This window comes from Dreissena polymorpha, chromosome 1, assembly GCF_020536995.1.
Source record: "Dreissena polymorpha isolate Duluth1 chromosome 1, UMN_Dpol_1.0, whole genome shotgun sequence".
Lineage (NCBI taxonomy): Eukaryota > Metazoa > Mollusca > Bivalvia > Myida > Dreissenidae > Dreissena > Dreissena polymorpha.
The window spans coordinates 12,032,849-12,051,770 of record NC_068355.1 but is presented as its reverse complement, the minus strand read 5'-3'; the positions used below and the strand labels follow the sequence as shown (position 1 = coordinate 12,051,770).

Genomic DNA, 18,922 nt, shown 5'->3' with positions numbered 1-18,922 from the left:
AAGAAGAAGTTTGGACGCCGATGGTTTCCGGATGCTCGATAAACTGTTTGCATCGTTCGAGATGATTTGGAACCAATCGCAACTGACTCGGAATGTTTATAACATGATGCGATATATTCAGTTCCTCTATGACCCGGAGAGCATTATTTTTAGTGATATTTGTGAAAAAGCTCCGGTTTATAATCATAGTAGGTGCAATAAGATTTGAGGAAATCTCATCAGATTTCCTATACAATATACTATGTTAGTTAATTGTTTTATTGAACTTTTAATATATTCTTACTAAATTGTTTAAGTTGATGTTAATTTTTTCTTTTCTTTTCTACACTCTTTTCTATTGAAAATAAATATTATCAATTTACTTTGTAATAATTATAAAATGTTATACATTCTGCTGAATGTTTCCTTATGATTTTGCAGGTGTGGATATGTACTTGGCCATAGTAGATGCAGCAGAAAGCAAGTATCCAGAGGTGCTAAAACGGGTCTTTGTTATTAACAGTAAGTTGTAAGCTGAAACCCAATTTCATGAAATATAATTTTCCTCTCCTTGGTGAAAGTCTTTATGTAAAGTTTGCTTATAGGCTCGAATGTTGTTATTGGTCAATGCCTTGTAGTTGAGATTTATTCCTGACTCAATATTATAACATGGATGGAGTAACTCTGGTTTTAATCCTTTGTCACTTAGATACATATTTTTACGCATAGTTAAATGGTGTCTCACTGCCAGTATTTGGAATTGGTTTCTTTGTGCTCAGAATGTTCAAGTTAGACTCTAACTTTATGAAATGAATAATAAATGCCAATAAGGCTGTCAGTCTGTAAGTCCGTCTGTCCGTCACAAAACATTTTAGGGCTATATCTTAGAAACTAAGATATCAGCAAGAAACTTCATAGGTGTATAGATATCAATGAGGAAAAGTGCCATGCACAAGAACCAAAACCCTACACTTTCTTTCATAAGAGTTATTGCCCTTTGTTGATATGTTTGTTTTTGTACGATGATTTTTTTTCTTCATGGCTATATCTCAGTTAACATGCAAGATTTCAACATGAAACTGCATGGGTGTATTGATATTAATGAAGACAAGTGTCATGCTTAAGAACCATTACTTTCTTTAATAAGAGTTATTGCACATTGTTGTTTTTGTATGATGGAACTTTTCAGGGCTATATCTAAGATATAATACAACATTTAAACATGAAACTTCATGGGTGTGTAGAAATCAATGGATGAAGTGCCATGTACAAGAACCACATTCCTGCTCTTTCTTATCTAAAAGTTATTGCCCTTTGTTGTTTTTGTATGATGTAACTTTTCAAGGCTATAGCTCCGATACACTCAGGATTTCAACATGAAACTTTATGAGTGTGTATATATTTATGAGGAGAATTGATATTCATGAAACAATTACCCTGCACTTAATTATTAGCCCCAGGATCAAATGATCGGGGTATATTGTTTTTGGCTGTCTGTCTGTCATTGTTTGTGTCTGTCTGTCTGTCCTTGTATGTCTGTGTCTGTCCCAAAACTTAAACCTTGGTCATAACTTTTGCAATATTGATGATAGCAACTTGATATTTGGCATGCATGTGTATCTCATGGAGCTGCACATTTTGAGTGTCGAAAGGTAAAGGTCAAGGTCATCCTTCAAGGTCAAAGGTCAAATATATAGCTTCAAAGCGGCGCAGTAGGGGGGATTGTGATTCACAAACACAGCTCTTTTTACATATTAATTATTACCCTACACTAAATGATTAAACTGTATATCAAGGGATATTCCTCAATCCATAAATAAAGTTTATTCAACGAATGTCCTTGTATGGCATTGTATCCCAGCTTTTTTATTATTATAATATAAAATAATATATGTGTTCATGTTTCAGGTCCCAAGTTTTTCCCTCTGATCTGGTCTGTTGTCCGACCATTTCTGCACGAGAACACTGCTAAGAAGGTTTTAGTTTTATCTGGTATGCATTTTGACTTGTCGCCACTGAAACAAGATAGCTTTTGCTTTTTCATAGCTATTTTAGTAATCGGTAAGGGTCTGTTTTCAAGAGAATAGAATGTACGCTTTAATGAGGCTATATTAAATTGTTTACAGCATCAAAACAGTACCAAGGGCCATCCTTGAAAAATTGTTTGTTTGGTATATTCTCTGACACAAACTATTGCTTGGCAGGTGGGTAGCTCTTGTTCTTTTTATTATGCCCCCCTTCAAAGAAGAGGGGGTATATTGTTTTGCACATATCTGTCGGTCGGTTGGTCCACCAGATAGTTTCCGGATGATAACTCAAGAACGCTAAGGCCTAGGATCATGTAACTTCATAGGTACATTGATCATGACTGGCATATGACCCCTATTGATTTTCAGGTCACTAGGTCAATGGTCAAGGTCACAGTGATTCGAAAAAGTAAAATGGTTTCCGGATGATAACTCAAGAATGCTAAGGCCTAGGATCATGAAATTTCATAGGTACATTGATCATGACTGGCAGATGACCCCTATTGATTTTCAGGTCACTAGGTCAAAGGTCAAGGTCACAGTGACTGGAAATAGTAAAATGGTTTCCGGATGATAACTCAAAAATACTTACAACTAGGATCATGAAACTTCATAGGTACATTGATCATGACTGGCAGATGACCCCTATTGATTTTCAGGTCACTAGGTCAAAGGTCAAGGTCACAGTGTCTCAAAACAGTAAAAATGGTTTCCTGGGATCATGAAACTTCATAGGTACATTGATCATGACTGGCAGATGACCCCTATTGATTTTCAGGTCACTAGGTCAAATGTCAAGGTCACATTGACAAAAAACGTATTAACACAATGGCTGCCACTACAACTGACAGCCCATATGGGGGGCATGCATGTTTTACAAACAGCCCTTGTGAAAGTTTGTTTTAACATGTCATTAAAAATGCTTTTATTATGCATTCATCCTATGACCCGGCACATGATCGTACTGAAAAATGTCTGAACTTGTGCTTTGTATAAAACCTCAGTTTTTGTTATGCCCCCCTTTGAAGAAGAGGGGGTATATTGCTTTGCACATGTCGGTCGGTCGGTCGGTTAGTCAACCAGGTGGTTTCCGGATGATAACTCAAGAACGCTTGGGTCTAGAATCATGAAACTTCACAGGTACATTGATCATGACTCGCAGATGACCCCTTTTGATTTTGAGGTCACTAGGTCAAAGGTCAAGGTCACGGTGACCCGAAATAGTAAAATGGTTTCCGGATGATAACTTAAGAACGCTTAGGCCTAGGATCATGAAACTTGATAGGTAGATTGATCATGACTTGCAAATGACCCCTATTGATTTTCAGGTCACTAGGTCAAAGGTCAAGGTCGCAGTGACCCAAAATAGTAAAATGGTTTCGGATGATAACTCAAGAACCCTTAGGCCTAGGATCATGAAACTTGATAGGTAGATTGACCATGACTCGCAGATGACCCCTATTGATTTTCAGGTCACTAGGTCAAAGGTCAAGGTCACAGTGACCCGAAATAGTAAAATGGTTTCCGGATGATAACTCAAGAACGCTTATGCCTAGGATCATGAAGCTTTGTAGGTAGATTGATATTGGCTGGCAGATAACCCCTATTGATTTTCAAGTCACTAGGTCAAAGGTCACGGTCACGGTGACTGGAAAAAAGTAAAATGGTTTCCGGAGGATAACTCAAGAACGCTTATGCCTAGGATCATGAAACTTCATAGGTACATTGATCATGACTCGCAGATGACCCCTATTGATTTTCAGGTCAAAGGTCAAGGTCACGGTGACCCAAAATAGTAAAATGGTTTCCGGATGATAACTCAAGAATGCTTATGCCTAGGATCATGAAACTTGATAGGTAGATTGATCATGACTCGCAGTTGACCCCTATTGATTTTGAGGTCACTAGGTCAAAGGTCAAGGTCATGGTGACCCGAAATAGTAAAATGGTTTCGGGATGATAACTCAAGAACGCTTATGCCTAGGAACATGAAACTTCATAGGTACATTGAGCATCACTCGCAGATGACCCCTATCGATTTTGAGGTCACTAGGTAAAAGGTCAAGTTCACGGTGACCCGAAATAGTAAAATGGTTTCCGGATGATAACTGAAGAACGCTTATTCCTAGGATCATGAAACTTCATAGGTAGATTGATCATGACTCGCAGATGACCCCTATTGATTTTCAGATCACTAGGTCAAAGGTCAAGGTCACGGTGACCCAAAATTGTAAAATGGTTTCCGGATGATAACTCAAGAACGCTTGGCAAGGATCATGAAACTTCATAGGTACATTGATCATGACTGGCAGATGACCCCTATTGATTTTCAGGTCACTTGGTCAAAGGTCAAGGTCACAGTGACAAAAAACATATTCACACAATGGCCGTCACTACAACGGAGAGCCCATATGGGGGGCATGCATGTTTTACAAACAGCCCTTGTTTTGCTGGTTGTAGTATTCCTTTGTTTATAATATACATATATTAATAAAGGTCTTAAAAATTGAACACTTTTGAGCACTAATAAAAAATCGATCAAAGTTTCACTTAATGACCTGCGGCTAAACATACCTTCATATAAGAATGTTTTAAACTATACAAATGAATCAGAATCACAAATAGTCATTTATTGGCCAAGAAAATACGATCAATAAATGATTTGTTTTGACGAATTGGTGTACTTGTAAATCAATACTTTTTTAATGCATTTGATAGATGGGTAATTAAAATCAAAGACCTATACAAAAGCAATTTTTATGCCCCCCAGTAGGGTGGCATATAGCAGTTGAACTGTCTGTCAGTCCCTCCGTCCATCCAAAAACTTTAACATTGGCCATCACTTTTGCAATATTGAAGATGGCAACTTGATATTTGGCATGCATGTGTATCTTATGAAGCTGCACATTTTGAGTGGTGAAAGGTCAAGGTCATCCTTCAAGGTCAAAAGTAAAAAAGGGAAGAAATAAGCTTTAGAAGGGAGATAATTTCTAAACCTGCCAAATGATATATTGAAATTTTATTTCAAAGCGGTGCAATAGGGGGCATTGTGTTTCTGACAAACACATATCTTGTTTTTATATAACTTTTTATTATTTAATAGTGCTAATGAAATATATGTCTTTTAATGACAATCAGAATTGTGTTGCAAACAACAAAGAATGCTCCTGCAGTGCTAAGAACTTCAGTTATTAAATGCTGGGGTGCTTGACTGACTTAATTTTCAAACTCATTCAACTCAAACATCCAGTAACAGCAATTATTAGTATAAGTAAAACAATTCATAAAGTATCTTTATTAACTAGAAAACTTATTCAAACTGTATCTAGATTTATTATCATATAATTTTAAAGTCTTGTATAAAAAACATACTGGATTTTTATAAAGAAATCACTAAATTATTTCACACTTTTTCAATTTAAGTGTCACACCTTTACATGTAATCTTAAAATTCTTTGTCATTTTTGTATAGAATAATAGGTTACTTCCTGTTTGTAATATATCAGGCAAGGCTTTCTGTGTATCATACCTCTATGTCCCCGATTTTAAAGAAAAAATGAAAAGAAAACACGCTTTAAAGCTGCATTTTTATGCTTCCCCAAAATTAATTTGGGGGGAGCATATAGTCGCCGCTTCGTCTGTCCGTGCGTTTGTGCGTCCGTCCGTCCGTCCGTGCACAATTTTTGTCCGGGCTATTTCTCAGCAACTAATGACCGAATTCAATGAAACTTTATGGGAAGCTTAACTACCAAGAGAAGATGTGCATATTATCAGCGGGTTTTGCTTGGATGATTTTTAGCTCACCTGATTGCTCAGGTGATCTTTTGTGACCGGTCTTTGTCCGTCGTACGTCCGTCCGTTAACATTTGTTCGTAAACACTCTAGAGGCAACATTTATTGTCGGATCTGCATGAAAACTTGGTCAGAAGCTTCGTCCCAATGAAATCTCGGTCGAGTTTGAATCTGGGTCATGCCGGGTCAAAAACTAGGTCACTAGGTCAAAAAAAAAGAAAAACCTTGTAAACACTGTAGAAGTCAAATTTCATGCCCAATCTTCATGTAACTTTGTCAAAATGTTTGTCTTAATGATATGTTGGTTGAGTCGAAAAGTGCTTCCTGTCTGTTGCAAAACATGGCCGCCAGTGGGCGGGGCAGTTTTCCTTATTTGGCTATAGAGAAACCTTGTAAACACTCTAGAAGTCACAATGTTTGCTCAATCATCATGAAAGTTGGTCAAAACATTGGTTTTATTGATTTCTCGGAAGAGTTCGAAAATGGTCCAGATTGTCTGAAAAAACATGGCCGCCAGTGGGCCGGGCATTTTTCTCTAAATGTATATAGTGAAAACATGTCAACACTCTAGAAGTCACATTTTTGGCCCAATTTTCATGAAATTTTGTCAGAACTTTTGTTTCCTAGATAAGTGAGTTAAGTTTAAAAATGGTTGCGGTCCGTTGAAAAACATGGTTGCCAGGGGGGGTGGCAGTTTTCCTTATATTTATATGGTTAAAAGGCTTGTAAACTATCATGAATTAAGGTCATGTAACATGCGAGACAACTCTTCTAAATATTGCATTTAAGTTTACAGTAGTTACTCCCCTTTGATTATTAATGTTTTCATAATAATACCATGTAGTTGTGTCATTTATGTGTTAATTGTTATTTAAGCTGGATGTTTTTATGCCCCCTTTCAAAGGGGGCAAATAGTGATCGGACTGTCTGATTGTCCGCCTGTCTGTCTGTCCGTCTTTCTGTCACACTTTGCGTTTAGGTTATGAAAAATGCTCATAACTTCTATGTCCCTTGAGATATAACCTTCATATTTGGTATGCATGTGTATATAAGCAAGGACTTTCCATATGCACACAATTTTTGTACCCTTGTGACCTTGACCTTGAACTTAGGGTCCGCGTTTAGGTTTCAAAATCTGCGTTTAGGTTTCGAAAAATGCTCATAACTTCTATGTCCCTTGAGATATAACCTTCATATTTGGTATGCATGTGTATATGGACAAGGCCTTTCCATATGCACAAAATTATTCACCCCTGTGACCTTGACCTTTTAACTTAGGGTCCGCGTTTAGGTTTCGAAATCTGCGTTTAGGTTTCGAAAAATGCTATAACTTCTATCAAAGCGTTTATAGGGGGCATATGTCAGCCTATGGTGACAGCTCTTGTTTTTAGCTCACCTGTTTGCTCAGTTGAGCTTTTGTGACTGGTCTTTGTCCGTCGTCCGTCCGTCCACATTTGTTTGTAAACACTCTAGAGGCCACATTTATTGTCCGATCTTCATGAAACTTGATCAGAAGATTTGTCCCAATGATATCTCGATCGAGTTCGAAACTGGGTCATGCTGGGTCAAAAACTAGGTCATTAGGTCAAAAAAAAAGAAAAAGCTTGTAATCACTGTAGAAGTAACATTTAATGCCCAATCTTCATGTAACTTTGTCTAAATATCTGTCTTAATGATATGTTGGTTGAGTTCAAAAGTGGTTCCGGTCCGTTGAAAAACATGGCCACCAGTGGGCGGGGCACTTTTTTTTTAAATGGCTAAAGATAAACCTTGTAAACACTCTAGAAGTCACAATTTTGGCCCATCATCATGAAAGTTTATCAAAACATTGGTTTTATTGATATGTTGGACGAGTTCGAAAATGGTCCAGATCGGTGAAAAACGTGGCCGCCAGTGGGCGGGGCATTTTTCTCTATATGTATATAGTGAAAACATGTGAACACTCTAGTACTCAAATTTTTTGCCCAATTTTCATGAACTTTGGTCAGAACATTTGTTTCCTTGATACGAGAGTTGAGTTGGAAAATGATTCCGGTCAGTTGAATAACATGGCTGCCGGGGGGGGGGGGCAGTTTTTCTTATATTTATATAGTAAAAAAAAAGCTTGGGGACACTCAAGAAGTCACATTTTTTGCCCAATCATCATGAAACTTGGTGAAAAGATTGGTTTTATATATATCTCAGATGAGTTTGCAAATGGTCCCTGATGGGTCAATAAACATGGCTGCCAAGGGGGGTGGGGCAGTTTTCCTTATGTGACTTTATAGAGAAAAACCTTGTGATTCAACACTATAGAAGTCACATATTTTGCCTAATCATCGTGAAACTTAGTCAATACATTGGTTTTATTGATTTTTTGGACAAGTTGGAAAATGGCTCAGATCGGTGATACACACTTTTTAGCTCACCTGATTGCTCAGGTGAGGTTTTAGGATTGGTCTTTGTCCACTGTCCGTTCCTCCACATTGGTTTGTGCCACACTAGCATTCACATTTCTCAAGCATTCTCTATCAAAGTTGCTGAAAAATCTCAGTCAAGTTTGATGATGAGCAAAATCACATAATTAATGCCATAATTATTGCCCCAAGATTGTCCAAATTTTCATTATACTATACAAAATCCTTGTAAGCAAAGTTTGATGTTTGGTAAGGGGGGTCAACTCAAAATATAGGTCACCATTTCAAATCTTACAAAAACAAAAACACTCCCTACGCCAGAGTTTTGGTTCAATAATGATGAAACTTGACCAGGATGTTTGTCTGGTCAATATCTAGGTCAAGTTTGACATTAGGTAAAGATTGAATGAACCTGACTCCTCTCAGGTGAGCGTCCTAGGGCCATCTTGGCCCTCTTGTTTACAGAGTTATGGCCCTTTGAAATTTTCTATAAAAAAATTATTGTCCCCCCCAACTACTGTGCCCTCAAGACAGTTTCCTTTTATCTGAATATATAGTGCAATATTGTGACAAAAAAACCTTTGGGGAGCATCACCCGTCTCCGACGGTTTCTTGTTAGTTTTTAATTCCCACTTGCACATTGGTAATATTCCCAAAATGGTGAAAAGGATTATTGTAAAGTCATTTATTGGTTTAAAAATTACATGCAAATGCACATTGGCAATAAGAAATGTGGCCCAATATTTGTTTTTACCTTTTTAGCTCGACTATTATATATGGAATATATATAGTGGAGCTATCCTACTCACCTCGGCGTCGGTGTTCGCGTTAGTGTTAGCATTAGCGTTAGCGTGCAAATGTTAAAGTTTTCGTACTACCCCAATTATTTTCATTGTCCCTTGACATATTGCTTTCATATTTTGCATACTTGTTTACCAACATGACCCCAACCTATTAACAAGAGCAGACAACTCTATCAAGCATTTTTTCATAATTATGGCCCCTTTCCCACTTAGAATATGCAGCAAATGTTAAAGTTTTCGTACTACCCCATTTATTTTCATTGTCCCTTGACATATTGCTTTCATATTTTGCATACTTGTTTACCAACATCACCCCAACCTATAAACAAGAGCAAACAACTCTATCAAGCATTGTGTCATAATTATTGCCCCCTTTTATACATAGAATATGCATATTATTGATAAATCTATGTTAAAGTTTGCGTACTACCCCAAATATTTCCTATATCCTTTGACATATTGCTTTTATATGTTGCATACTTGTTTACCAACATGACCCCAACATATAAACAAGAGCAGACCACTGTATCAAGCCTTTTGACATAATTATGGCCCCTTTTACACTTAAATAATTGAAAATTTTGCTTAAATTGCCATAACTTCTTTATTTATGATCACATTTTATTATTACTTTGACAAAACAACACTACCTGAATACCACAATGGATTTCACCCAAACAATACCCCACGCCCCTACCCAGAATCCCCCCCCCCATCCTCCCCCCCCCCCCAAATTAAAAAAAAACAAACAACATCATCTAATAAATTACCACACCCCATATTATACCACCCTCTCACCCCCTACCCCCCCCTCTCCAATTTTTTTTAAAACATCATCTAATAAATTACCACACCCCACATTATACCCCCCTCACCTCCCTACCCCCCCCACCCTACCCCCTCCCCCCCCATTTTTTTTTCTTTTTTCTCCTCTTTTTATTTTTGAAAGATAGTCTAATAAATTATTGAATACATGTATGAACAATTTCTCCATGATGGCTTACTTTATACTGTCAAGCACTCAAATAGTCGAGCGCACTGTCCTCTGACAGCTCTTGTTATGCTCCCGGTAGGGTGGCATATAGCAGTTGAACTGTCCATCATTGCGTCTTTCAGTCTGTGCGTCCTTCCGAAAACTATAACATTTGCCATAACTTTTGCAATATTGAAGATAGCAACTTGATATTTGGCATGCATGTGTTTCTCACGGAGCTGCACATTTTGAGTTGTGAAAGGTCAAGGTCATCCTTCAAGGTCAAATATATGGCTTCAAAGGTGCGCAATAGGGGGCATTGTGTTTCTGACAAACACATCTCTTGTTTAAAATAAATTTACCAGGTTTTCAACAGAGTTGTAAATCCTGCTTATTAGATTAAAAAATTATTTTTTTTTGGGGGGGGGGGGGTGCGGTTCTCTGATGGATGGTGTCAAACTGGTGAAGTTGGCATGGACTAATTATTAAACTATGTTCTTAACTCTTTTTTACTTGCCTTCAGGCAATTATAAGGAGGAGCTTCTGAAGGAGATTGATGCTGACCAGCTTCCAGCCTGCTATGGCGGAACATTGACAGACCCTGATGGCAACCCACGCTGTGTAACTCATGTGAGTTCTCTCCCTAACTTATTTTCGAATCAATCATTAAAGCCACAAATGATGTAAAAGTGGTGAATTCAGAATTATTATAAAGTAAGAAAAGTCCCCAACAATGCATTATATATAAGGGTAAGTCAAGTTTTCATTTACAAATACGTAATAATCTAAGAAAAACTATGAAAGTTTAAGACTTCAAATAGTGTTTCTGTTTTTGAAGTATTGTTATTTTGCGTTTTTCTTTTAAACAAAAAGTTGTTTGTTGCACGAGTGAAAACCACATTTGAATAATTGTCTGTTGGCATTTCACTTGATGCGTGCTTAAATAACCTGTCTGTCTCACATACAGATCAATCAAGGAGGCCAAGTCCCGAAGGAATACTACAACCAGTCTGTGCCCCATGGTAAAATGACCACAGTCAGTATTGGCCGGGGCTCATCCCTACAGCTCGAGTTTGAAGTTCACAGACCCAACAGTGTGCTCAGGTACTATTTCTGTGTTTCAATACCAACGTTACCTTGCATTTTTTTGTGTGACAATGTATCCTTTCTGATAATACCATAATAAGCCTTTATATACCATGCCATAAAATAATTGAATGTGTCTTTCGGTCTGTTTGAAGATTGGTGGATTGATGCTTAGGTCTTTATTTGCAGCAGTCTTTTAGATTTTATTTGCAGCATTCATGAAGACTTTATTTGCAGCATTCATTAAGACTTTATTTGCAGTATTCATTAAGTCTTTATTTGCAGCATTCATTAAGTCTTTATTTGCAGCATTCATTAGACTTTATTTTCAGCATTCATTAAGACTTTATTTGCAGCATTCATTAGACTTTATTTTCAGCATTCATTAAGACTTTATTTGCAGCATTCATTAAAACTTTATTTGCAGCATTCATTCAGACTTTATTTGCAGTATGCATTAAGACTTTATATTTGCAGCATTCATAAAGACTTTATTTGCAGCATTCATTAAAACTTTATTTGCAGTATTCATTAAGGCTTTATTTGCAGTATTTGTTAAGACTTTTATTTGCAGAATTTATTAAGACTTTATTTTCAGCATTTATAAATACCTCATACACAGCATTCATTAAGAATTTATTTGCATAATTCATTAAGACTGTATTTGCAGCATTCATTATGACTTTATTTGCGGAATTCATTAAGACTGTATTCACAGCATTCATTGAGACTTTATTTGCAGCATTCAATAAGACTTAATTTGCAGCATTCTTAAATACCCTATTTGCAGCATTCATTAAAACCCAATTTGCAGCATTTTATTAAGACTATTTGCAGAATTCATTAAGACTGTATTTGCAGCATTTTATTAAAACTTTATTTGCAGCATTCATAAAGACTTTATTTGCAGCATTCATTAAGACCATATATGCAGCATTCATTAAGGCTTTATTTGCAGCATAAATTTAGACTTTATTCGCAGCATTCTTTAAAATTGTATTTGCAGCATTTTTTAAGACTTTATTTGCAGCATTCATTAAGACATTCTTTGCAGCATTTTTAAAGTCTTTACTTGCAGCATTCATTAAGACTATATTTGCAGCATTTATTAAGACTTTATTTGCAGTATTCATTTAGACTTAATTTGCAGCATTCATTAAGACTTTATTTGCAACATTCATTAAATCTTTATTTGCAGCATTCATTAAGACTTTTTTTGCAGTATTCATTAAGACTTTACTTGCAGCATTCATTAAGACTTTATTTGCAGCATTCATTATGACTTTACTTGCAGCATTCATTATGACTTTATTTGCAGTATTCATTAAGACTTTATTTGCAGCATTCATTAAACCAAGAAATTATCACAATTATAGGCATATTCAACTTAACAAATTTGGTCAAAGTAATAAAAATTTTACCCAAGAGTTATATTTCCTTTTCTGTTATATCCAGTTGCACATATAAATGACAAATATGCATGTTAATCTTTTGAGGGAAAGATTACAACAATTGACATTATATCTACCATTAAATTACATCATTACGTGTTTGTTATCATGTATTTTATAAATCATAATTATGAAAAATGGTGACCATTGGATACAATACTGTTTTGCACTTTACAAATATCTATCAATATAAATATTAATTGATAGATCTTTTCTCTACATTAGATATTCCAAATGCAGGGTCTGTTTGCAGGTATGAATTCCAGACAGAGGACCATGACATCGGCTTTGGAGTTTTCCGAAAGGTAACAAAGGAGCGACTCCGTGCTGAGGATATGACCACGGTGTTACCCACAGAACGAAGCAACTGTTATCTAGTTCCAGAAGATGGTGTCATAGAATGTGAAGAGCCTGGCATTTGTAAGTTTTATTAGTATGAATACGTTTCAGCATTTCATGTTGAGGAAAATGTTTTTCTGCTTGCTCATGGAAAAAAGGAAAACAAAATTTTGAAAGGACCTTGCAATAAGTTGTTATAATTAATTACAATACAATACAATGATGATTGTGTAAAATAAATTCACAAATTATCTTTGAATACAGCTTTAATTTCAGCTTCCTAAAATTTGAAACTGGATAATAATATATATACATAATCTTATCACAGGTGGTTAGCGTGTTGCTATGATATTAATTATTGAAAACATCATTTTGAATGATAAATAATCATATTATAACGAAAAATTATCTTTTCTGAAAAAACAAATTCACTATCAAATATATATATAACAAGGTATGCAACTCAAAATCACCCCAAAACGGGATGCATCGCTTTGAACAGCCATATCTTCATCAATTGTGCAGTGATTTTCACGATCTCGGTCTTATTCAACGCAGAAATGAATTTCCTTTCTTGAAATGTATATGTCTTGCAATATTTTTACAAATGCTGGGTCAAATTAAAAAAAAAACAACACGATACACAACTCGCATTACCCAGTTGACAATGATCATGCAGTCTTTATGAATGAAATCTCCAGTTGTAAAGACATACCTCCGCATTGGACCAATGAAATCACTCGTTTGTTTAAAATGTCAGTTAGTTGAAATGTATGTAAACAAAGGTTTCAAACGGCGCTGGACAGTTAGTCTTGATGCATAATGTAACGACAAGAACGGTAATAATATTTTTTCATACGTTTTATTGAATTATGGTATGGAGGTACATGAACTTTGTAGGGAAGATGCCCTTTACTCCATGAAGATTTCAGTCTTAAATACTGCATGATCATTGTCAACTGGGTCATGTGAGTTGTGTACCGTGTTATTTCTTAAAAGTTGACCCAGCATTTTTTTAAATATTGCAAGACATAACATTTCAAGAAAGGAAATTCATTTCTGCGTTGAATAAGACCGAGATCGTGAAAATCGCTGCACAATTGATGAAGATATGGCTGTTCAAAGCGATGCACCCCGTTTTGGGGTGATTTTGAGTTGCATACCTTGTTACATATATATTTGATAGTGATTTTTTTTTCCATAAAATTTAATTTTTCGTTATAATATGATTATTTATCATTCAAAATGATGTTTTCACTAATTAATATCATAGCCACATGCTAACCACCTGTGAATCTTATCAAATGAAAAAAAAACAAAACAACTTTACATTTTATGCTTTAGAAAGTGAGAATGAAATGTGTACTTTTTTCTCTGCTCAAAGTTATTATGTTACCTTAAATGTCCCATTTCATTATGTATTGATTGATCTACTGAAAATAGGAAATAAAATCAATACATGATTACTACAAAGTTTCAAATTACTGACAAATCTAAATAAATGTTTCTACTTCAGACGTTGTTCGGTTTGACAACACATACAGCTGGGCTCGAAGCAAGAAACTGCACTATCTGATAGAGGTGCTAGAAGTGCCATCATCAAAGACTGGTTCCCAGAGTCCAGAGGAGGATTTTGCACAGGCACAAGACAATTAGTCTAGCACCTAATATTAGTTAGGTAGTTAGGCAGATTCTGCAATTGAGAACCATTCCAAGAGTTTAGCAGTTCTCTAGTCATGCATATTTTCAAAAGAGTTTGTGCAATAGACTAGCGTGGAAATGTACTTGATTTTGGAAAATCCCACTAATGTGGCGGTACTTACCAAGTTTACAAGCCTTTCAAAACAAAATACTCTATCAGCCATAATTATTAAAGTGAAAATACCATTGGTTATAAACATAAAATGTCCATATAATTGCTCTTACAGATTAGATGGGTTTTTACAAAGTTACTGAGTTCTGATAATCAACTTTTGAGAACCAGTGTACAATTTTAATAGCAGTTTTTCACAAATGCAATATGTTTCACGCAAAGAATTGACAATTGAGAACCAGTTAATGTAATCGGATACAAGTTGACAGCAACATTTCTCTAAGCTTCCCTGCAATTGAGATCCTGTCCTTAGATATTGGTGGATATTACGTTTGTCTTTTGTCTGAATATTTCACTAAAAGATTGGGAACAGATTTCATGTTTTGAGTAGATATTCTCATACATTCCAGAATTGAGGTCCAAATCAGTGTATTTCGTTGAAATTTTTGGGACATTTAAACGGGACTGTCGCTACTGGACACCTTAAACAATATTAATTTCACCTTTACTTTTGGGAGCAGTCAGTATAGTGCTAACAACATTTGGAATTGTCTGGCCAATATTGAGGATAAATGTGTTTAAAAATTTCATGAACACAAATGTTTACCATGTGGCAGAAGTATACACAAAGCATGTGACGTTATAGAGTGTAATGTATGCCTCGATTTGAATTCCAATTTGGACAGGGTATTATCGTCAAACTTGTGCAAATATTTTTACGTGATTTCCAGACACCAAGCACTGATCTTATCTGACAGACACCAAGCACTGATCTTATTTGAAAGACACCAAGCACTGATCTTATTTAACAGACACCAAGCACTGATCTTATCTGACAGACACCAAGCACTGATCTTATCTGACAGACACCAAGCACTGATCTTATTTGACAGACACCAAGCACTGATCTTATCTGACAGACACCAAGCACTGATCTTATTTGAAAGACACCAAGCACTGATCTTATTTGACAGAAACCAAGCACTGATCTTATCTGACAGACACCAAGCACTGATCTTATTTGACAGACACCAAGCTCTGATCTTATTTGATAGACACCAAGCACTGATCTTATTTGACAGACACCAAGCACTGATCTTATCTGACAAGACACTAAGCACTGATCTTATTTGACAGACACCAAGCACTGATCTTATCTGACAGACACCAAGCACTGATCTTATCTGACAGACACCAAGCACTGATCTTATCTGACAGACACTAAGCACTGATCTTATTTGACAGACACCAAGCACTTATCTTATCTGACAGACACAAGCACTGATCTTATCTGACCAATCATTAAATGAACTCAAATTAAGATAAAAAAAAATGTAAACAGATGGAAAAAAAAGTAAATGCATGTGAAAGATCAACTCGTATTTGTTTGCATCCAATATGTTTTGTATGCAAAACGCTGTTAACAGAATATACATGCATATTTAAGCCTCAGCTTGAATAACAACAGGATGCTTATTGATAGCAATGATCAACCTCGATCATGCAAGTATTATAATTGAGTGGAAAATATGGTTCAATGAAGTGATGGGTAGCGATGTGGTAAGTTTAATCTAGATAGAGCTAGATTATGGGATGTTGTTGTGAAATTAAAAAACTTGCATCATTTTTGAATAATATCTAGACAAATTGCATCACATCTGGATGCGTAAACAAACAGCCCAAAAACGTAGCTTTCCCTCCAAGATCAGGGAGACTGGAATGTATGGCTATTGTAACAGGATGATATAACCTCCCTGTATGCTATGTGAATTTTCTCGTTTTAAAATGTTCTTTCACAGATTAGTTATACTTATTTGTTATATATTATATTGATGTCAACAATACTATAGGTATTATCTAATTTTACAACTATTAGAAGTATATAGTTGTAACTCAGTAAGGTTTATGCATTTTCTTATATAAACTTTATTTAATAATGTGAACTTAGGAAGGTCTTTCCACCAGTTTAGGCAAAATAATTGTGTTGATCCTGATTACTAGTCTGATGTACTAATAGAACAGATATATTTCAGGGATAAATACTCTGATATTACTTAGTATAGACGTATAAGATAAAATTAATTAGTTAAAACAACCATTTGCTTAGTATTATTTATTACAACCTTCTTCAAGGCGAATAGTAACGGAACCCAGGCACGAAACGTCTGGCGGAAACGATCCTATCAAACTATTCAGTTTGGCAATATAAAATGGGTCTTAACAAATTGAGAACTATGCCAACATGTGTAAGTACAGTATAACTTCTTCAACTCGAGCATCAAGTACTTGAAGACCTTCGATACCATGAAGAAAATCTTAAATACCTCAATTACTGATTACCACCTTTAAGTCAATATTGATAACTCAAGCACTTGTTTTGGCCCCTAATCTAAGGCAATATTAAAATTGACTGTCTATAACTTCAGGAGGTTTTTCATACCTCTATGTAAATACTGTCAGATGGATAAATTGTTTGCTTCATGTGAAAGTTGTAAAGAGATTAAAAGACTGTGTTTTCAAGAAGTCAATTAAAATTTTATGACAACTCTTTTTATGAAGCATGCAATGTTAGTAAAGAAAAACGTCAGCCAGTGACCTAAGACTAACATGTATGAACTCTTACTTTTATTTCCTTTAATATTTGTATACACATTGATAGTGAGAATATTACTGGCAAAGTAAAAATTATACTGCTCTAATACCATTTTTATGTCCCCCAGTCTATACTGGGGGACATATTGTTTTTGCCCTATCTGTTTGTTTGTCGGTTTGTTTGCGTCAAACTTTAACATTGGCCCTTACTTTTGCAATATTGAAGATAGCAACTTGATATTTGGCATGCTTGTGTATCTCATGGAGCTGCACATTTTGAGTGGTGAAAGGTCAAGGCCATCCTTCAAGGTCAAATACATGGGGGGACATAGTGTTTCACAAACACCTTTTGTTCATTTAAAAAAAGTATCTCTTTAGGCCAAAAGTGTCGTTTGTGATACGCATGTGCTGACTGCACAGGCTAATCTGGCACAACACTTTACGCACATGCATAAAAAACCCTTTTCACAGAGCACGGCTCATACAGTTGGGCAGAATATTGTCATAGGAGACTCTGCAGTTGAGAACCAGCCAATCAGCCCATATAAGCTTTTCCAGTTATGCATTATTATGTATTCTTAAGACAAGTGTGCAATTAGTTGTTCATAGTGAAAGTTAATATAATTTGTTCTTTTTTCCAGAAATTCTAAAATTACTGGTTTGTTTTAACTTTTAAATCTCATTAATGTTTAAGTTTCATGTAATTGATGTGGAAAGCATCAACCAGTAAACACATCATCGTCATCATTCCCTTGGCCAGTATGGCCATTGGGGGAAAATAAGAAACCATGATACAGATATCCTCTGCCATTCAAGTCAGTTGTGGGCTGCTTGGAGTAGCTCATTAATGGTAAAAGATGTAAACTCTTTCACATTTACAATCCAGCTTTTCTTTTGATGGCCTTAAAGACGACCTTCCTCAAGTGTGCCCTGGAATCCATTCTTGCACAGAGAGGTGGTGTCCAAACCAGTCAGCTTTTGTTGTTGTTGGTCGCCAGGAGAGGTTCCTGTGGGTCAACAAATGCTGCTGTCATGTTTCTGACATACTTGTTGGTCTTGTCATCTATTTAGAAGATACCGAGACACTTGTGTTCAAAGGCCTATATCTTGTGTTCTGTGTCCATGTTAAGCGTACAGAAGAATGGAGACTACAAGGGACTTGTAGACCCTGAACTTGGTGTGGAAGCTGATGAAACTGCTTGTCCACTACTTGCTCTGTCTGGTCATGGCTGCAGTGGCCATGGTAATTCTAAATTGGACCTCATGGGTACCTCAACCATCCTTGGACAGGGTTGATGCTAAGTATTTGAAGTTGCTCACTTCTACCAGCTTTTTTCTATTCATGGTGATGTCTTCATGGGTGTTGTCTGTGCTCTTCACCATTATCTTTGACTTGTCCATGCTGACCTCCATCCCATATGCTCCTGCTCTTTCATACTGTCTGTAACAGTTAACACAAACATGATACAAATAAATATCAGTTTAAAGAAAACTATATATTTAACTGCCAGGATGCCAATTTAAAGATTTAAGTACACATTGTTTCAATCCCTTAGTCTGACAGATTTGCTTTTAATTTGAATGAGCACAGTTGATTGTCATTTAAACAAGGGCTGTCAGTTGTAGTGGCAGCCATTGTGTGAATACTGCTTTGAATTACTGTGACCTTGA

At 36.0% G+C, this 18,922-nt stretch overlaps 1 protein-coding gene across 3 annotated transcripts in view; it reads left to right on the top strand.

Annotated features, from left to right (window-relative positions):
• Window positions 1-16,754, top strand: part of LOC127871219 (SEC14-like protein 2) — a 47,360-nt gene extending 30,606 nt beyond the window's left edge. For all 3 annotated transcript variants that reach the window (XM_052413969.1, XM_052413962.1, XM_052413978.1), the window contains exons 7-12: window positions 421-501; window positions 1,888-1,971; window positions 10,494-10,600; window positions 10,938-11,074; window positions 12,761-12,927; window positions 14,363-16,754. In XM_052413969.1, the coding sequence (XP_052269929.1) occupies window positions 421-501; window positions 1,888-1,971; window positions 10,494-10,600; window positions 10,938-11,074; window positions 12,761-12,927; window positions 14,363-14,502 (716 nt within the window). In that variant the 3' untranslated portion in view covers window positions 14,503-16,754. The remainder of the gene's footprint in view (window positions 1-420; window positions 502-1,887; window positions 1,972-10,493; window positions 10,601-10,937; window positions 11,075-12,760; window positions 12,928-14,362) is intronic.
• The last annotated feature ends 2,168 nt before the right edge of the window (window positions 16,755-18,922 follow it).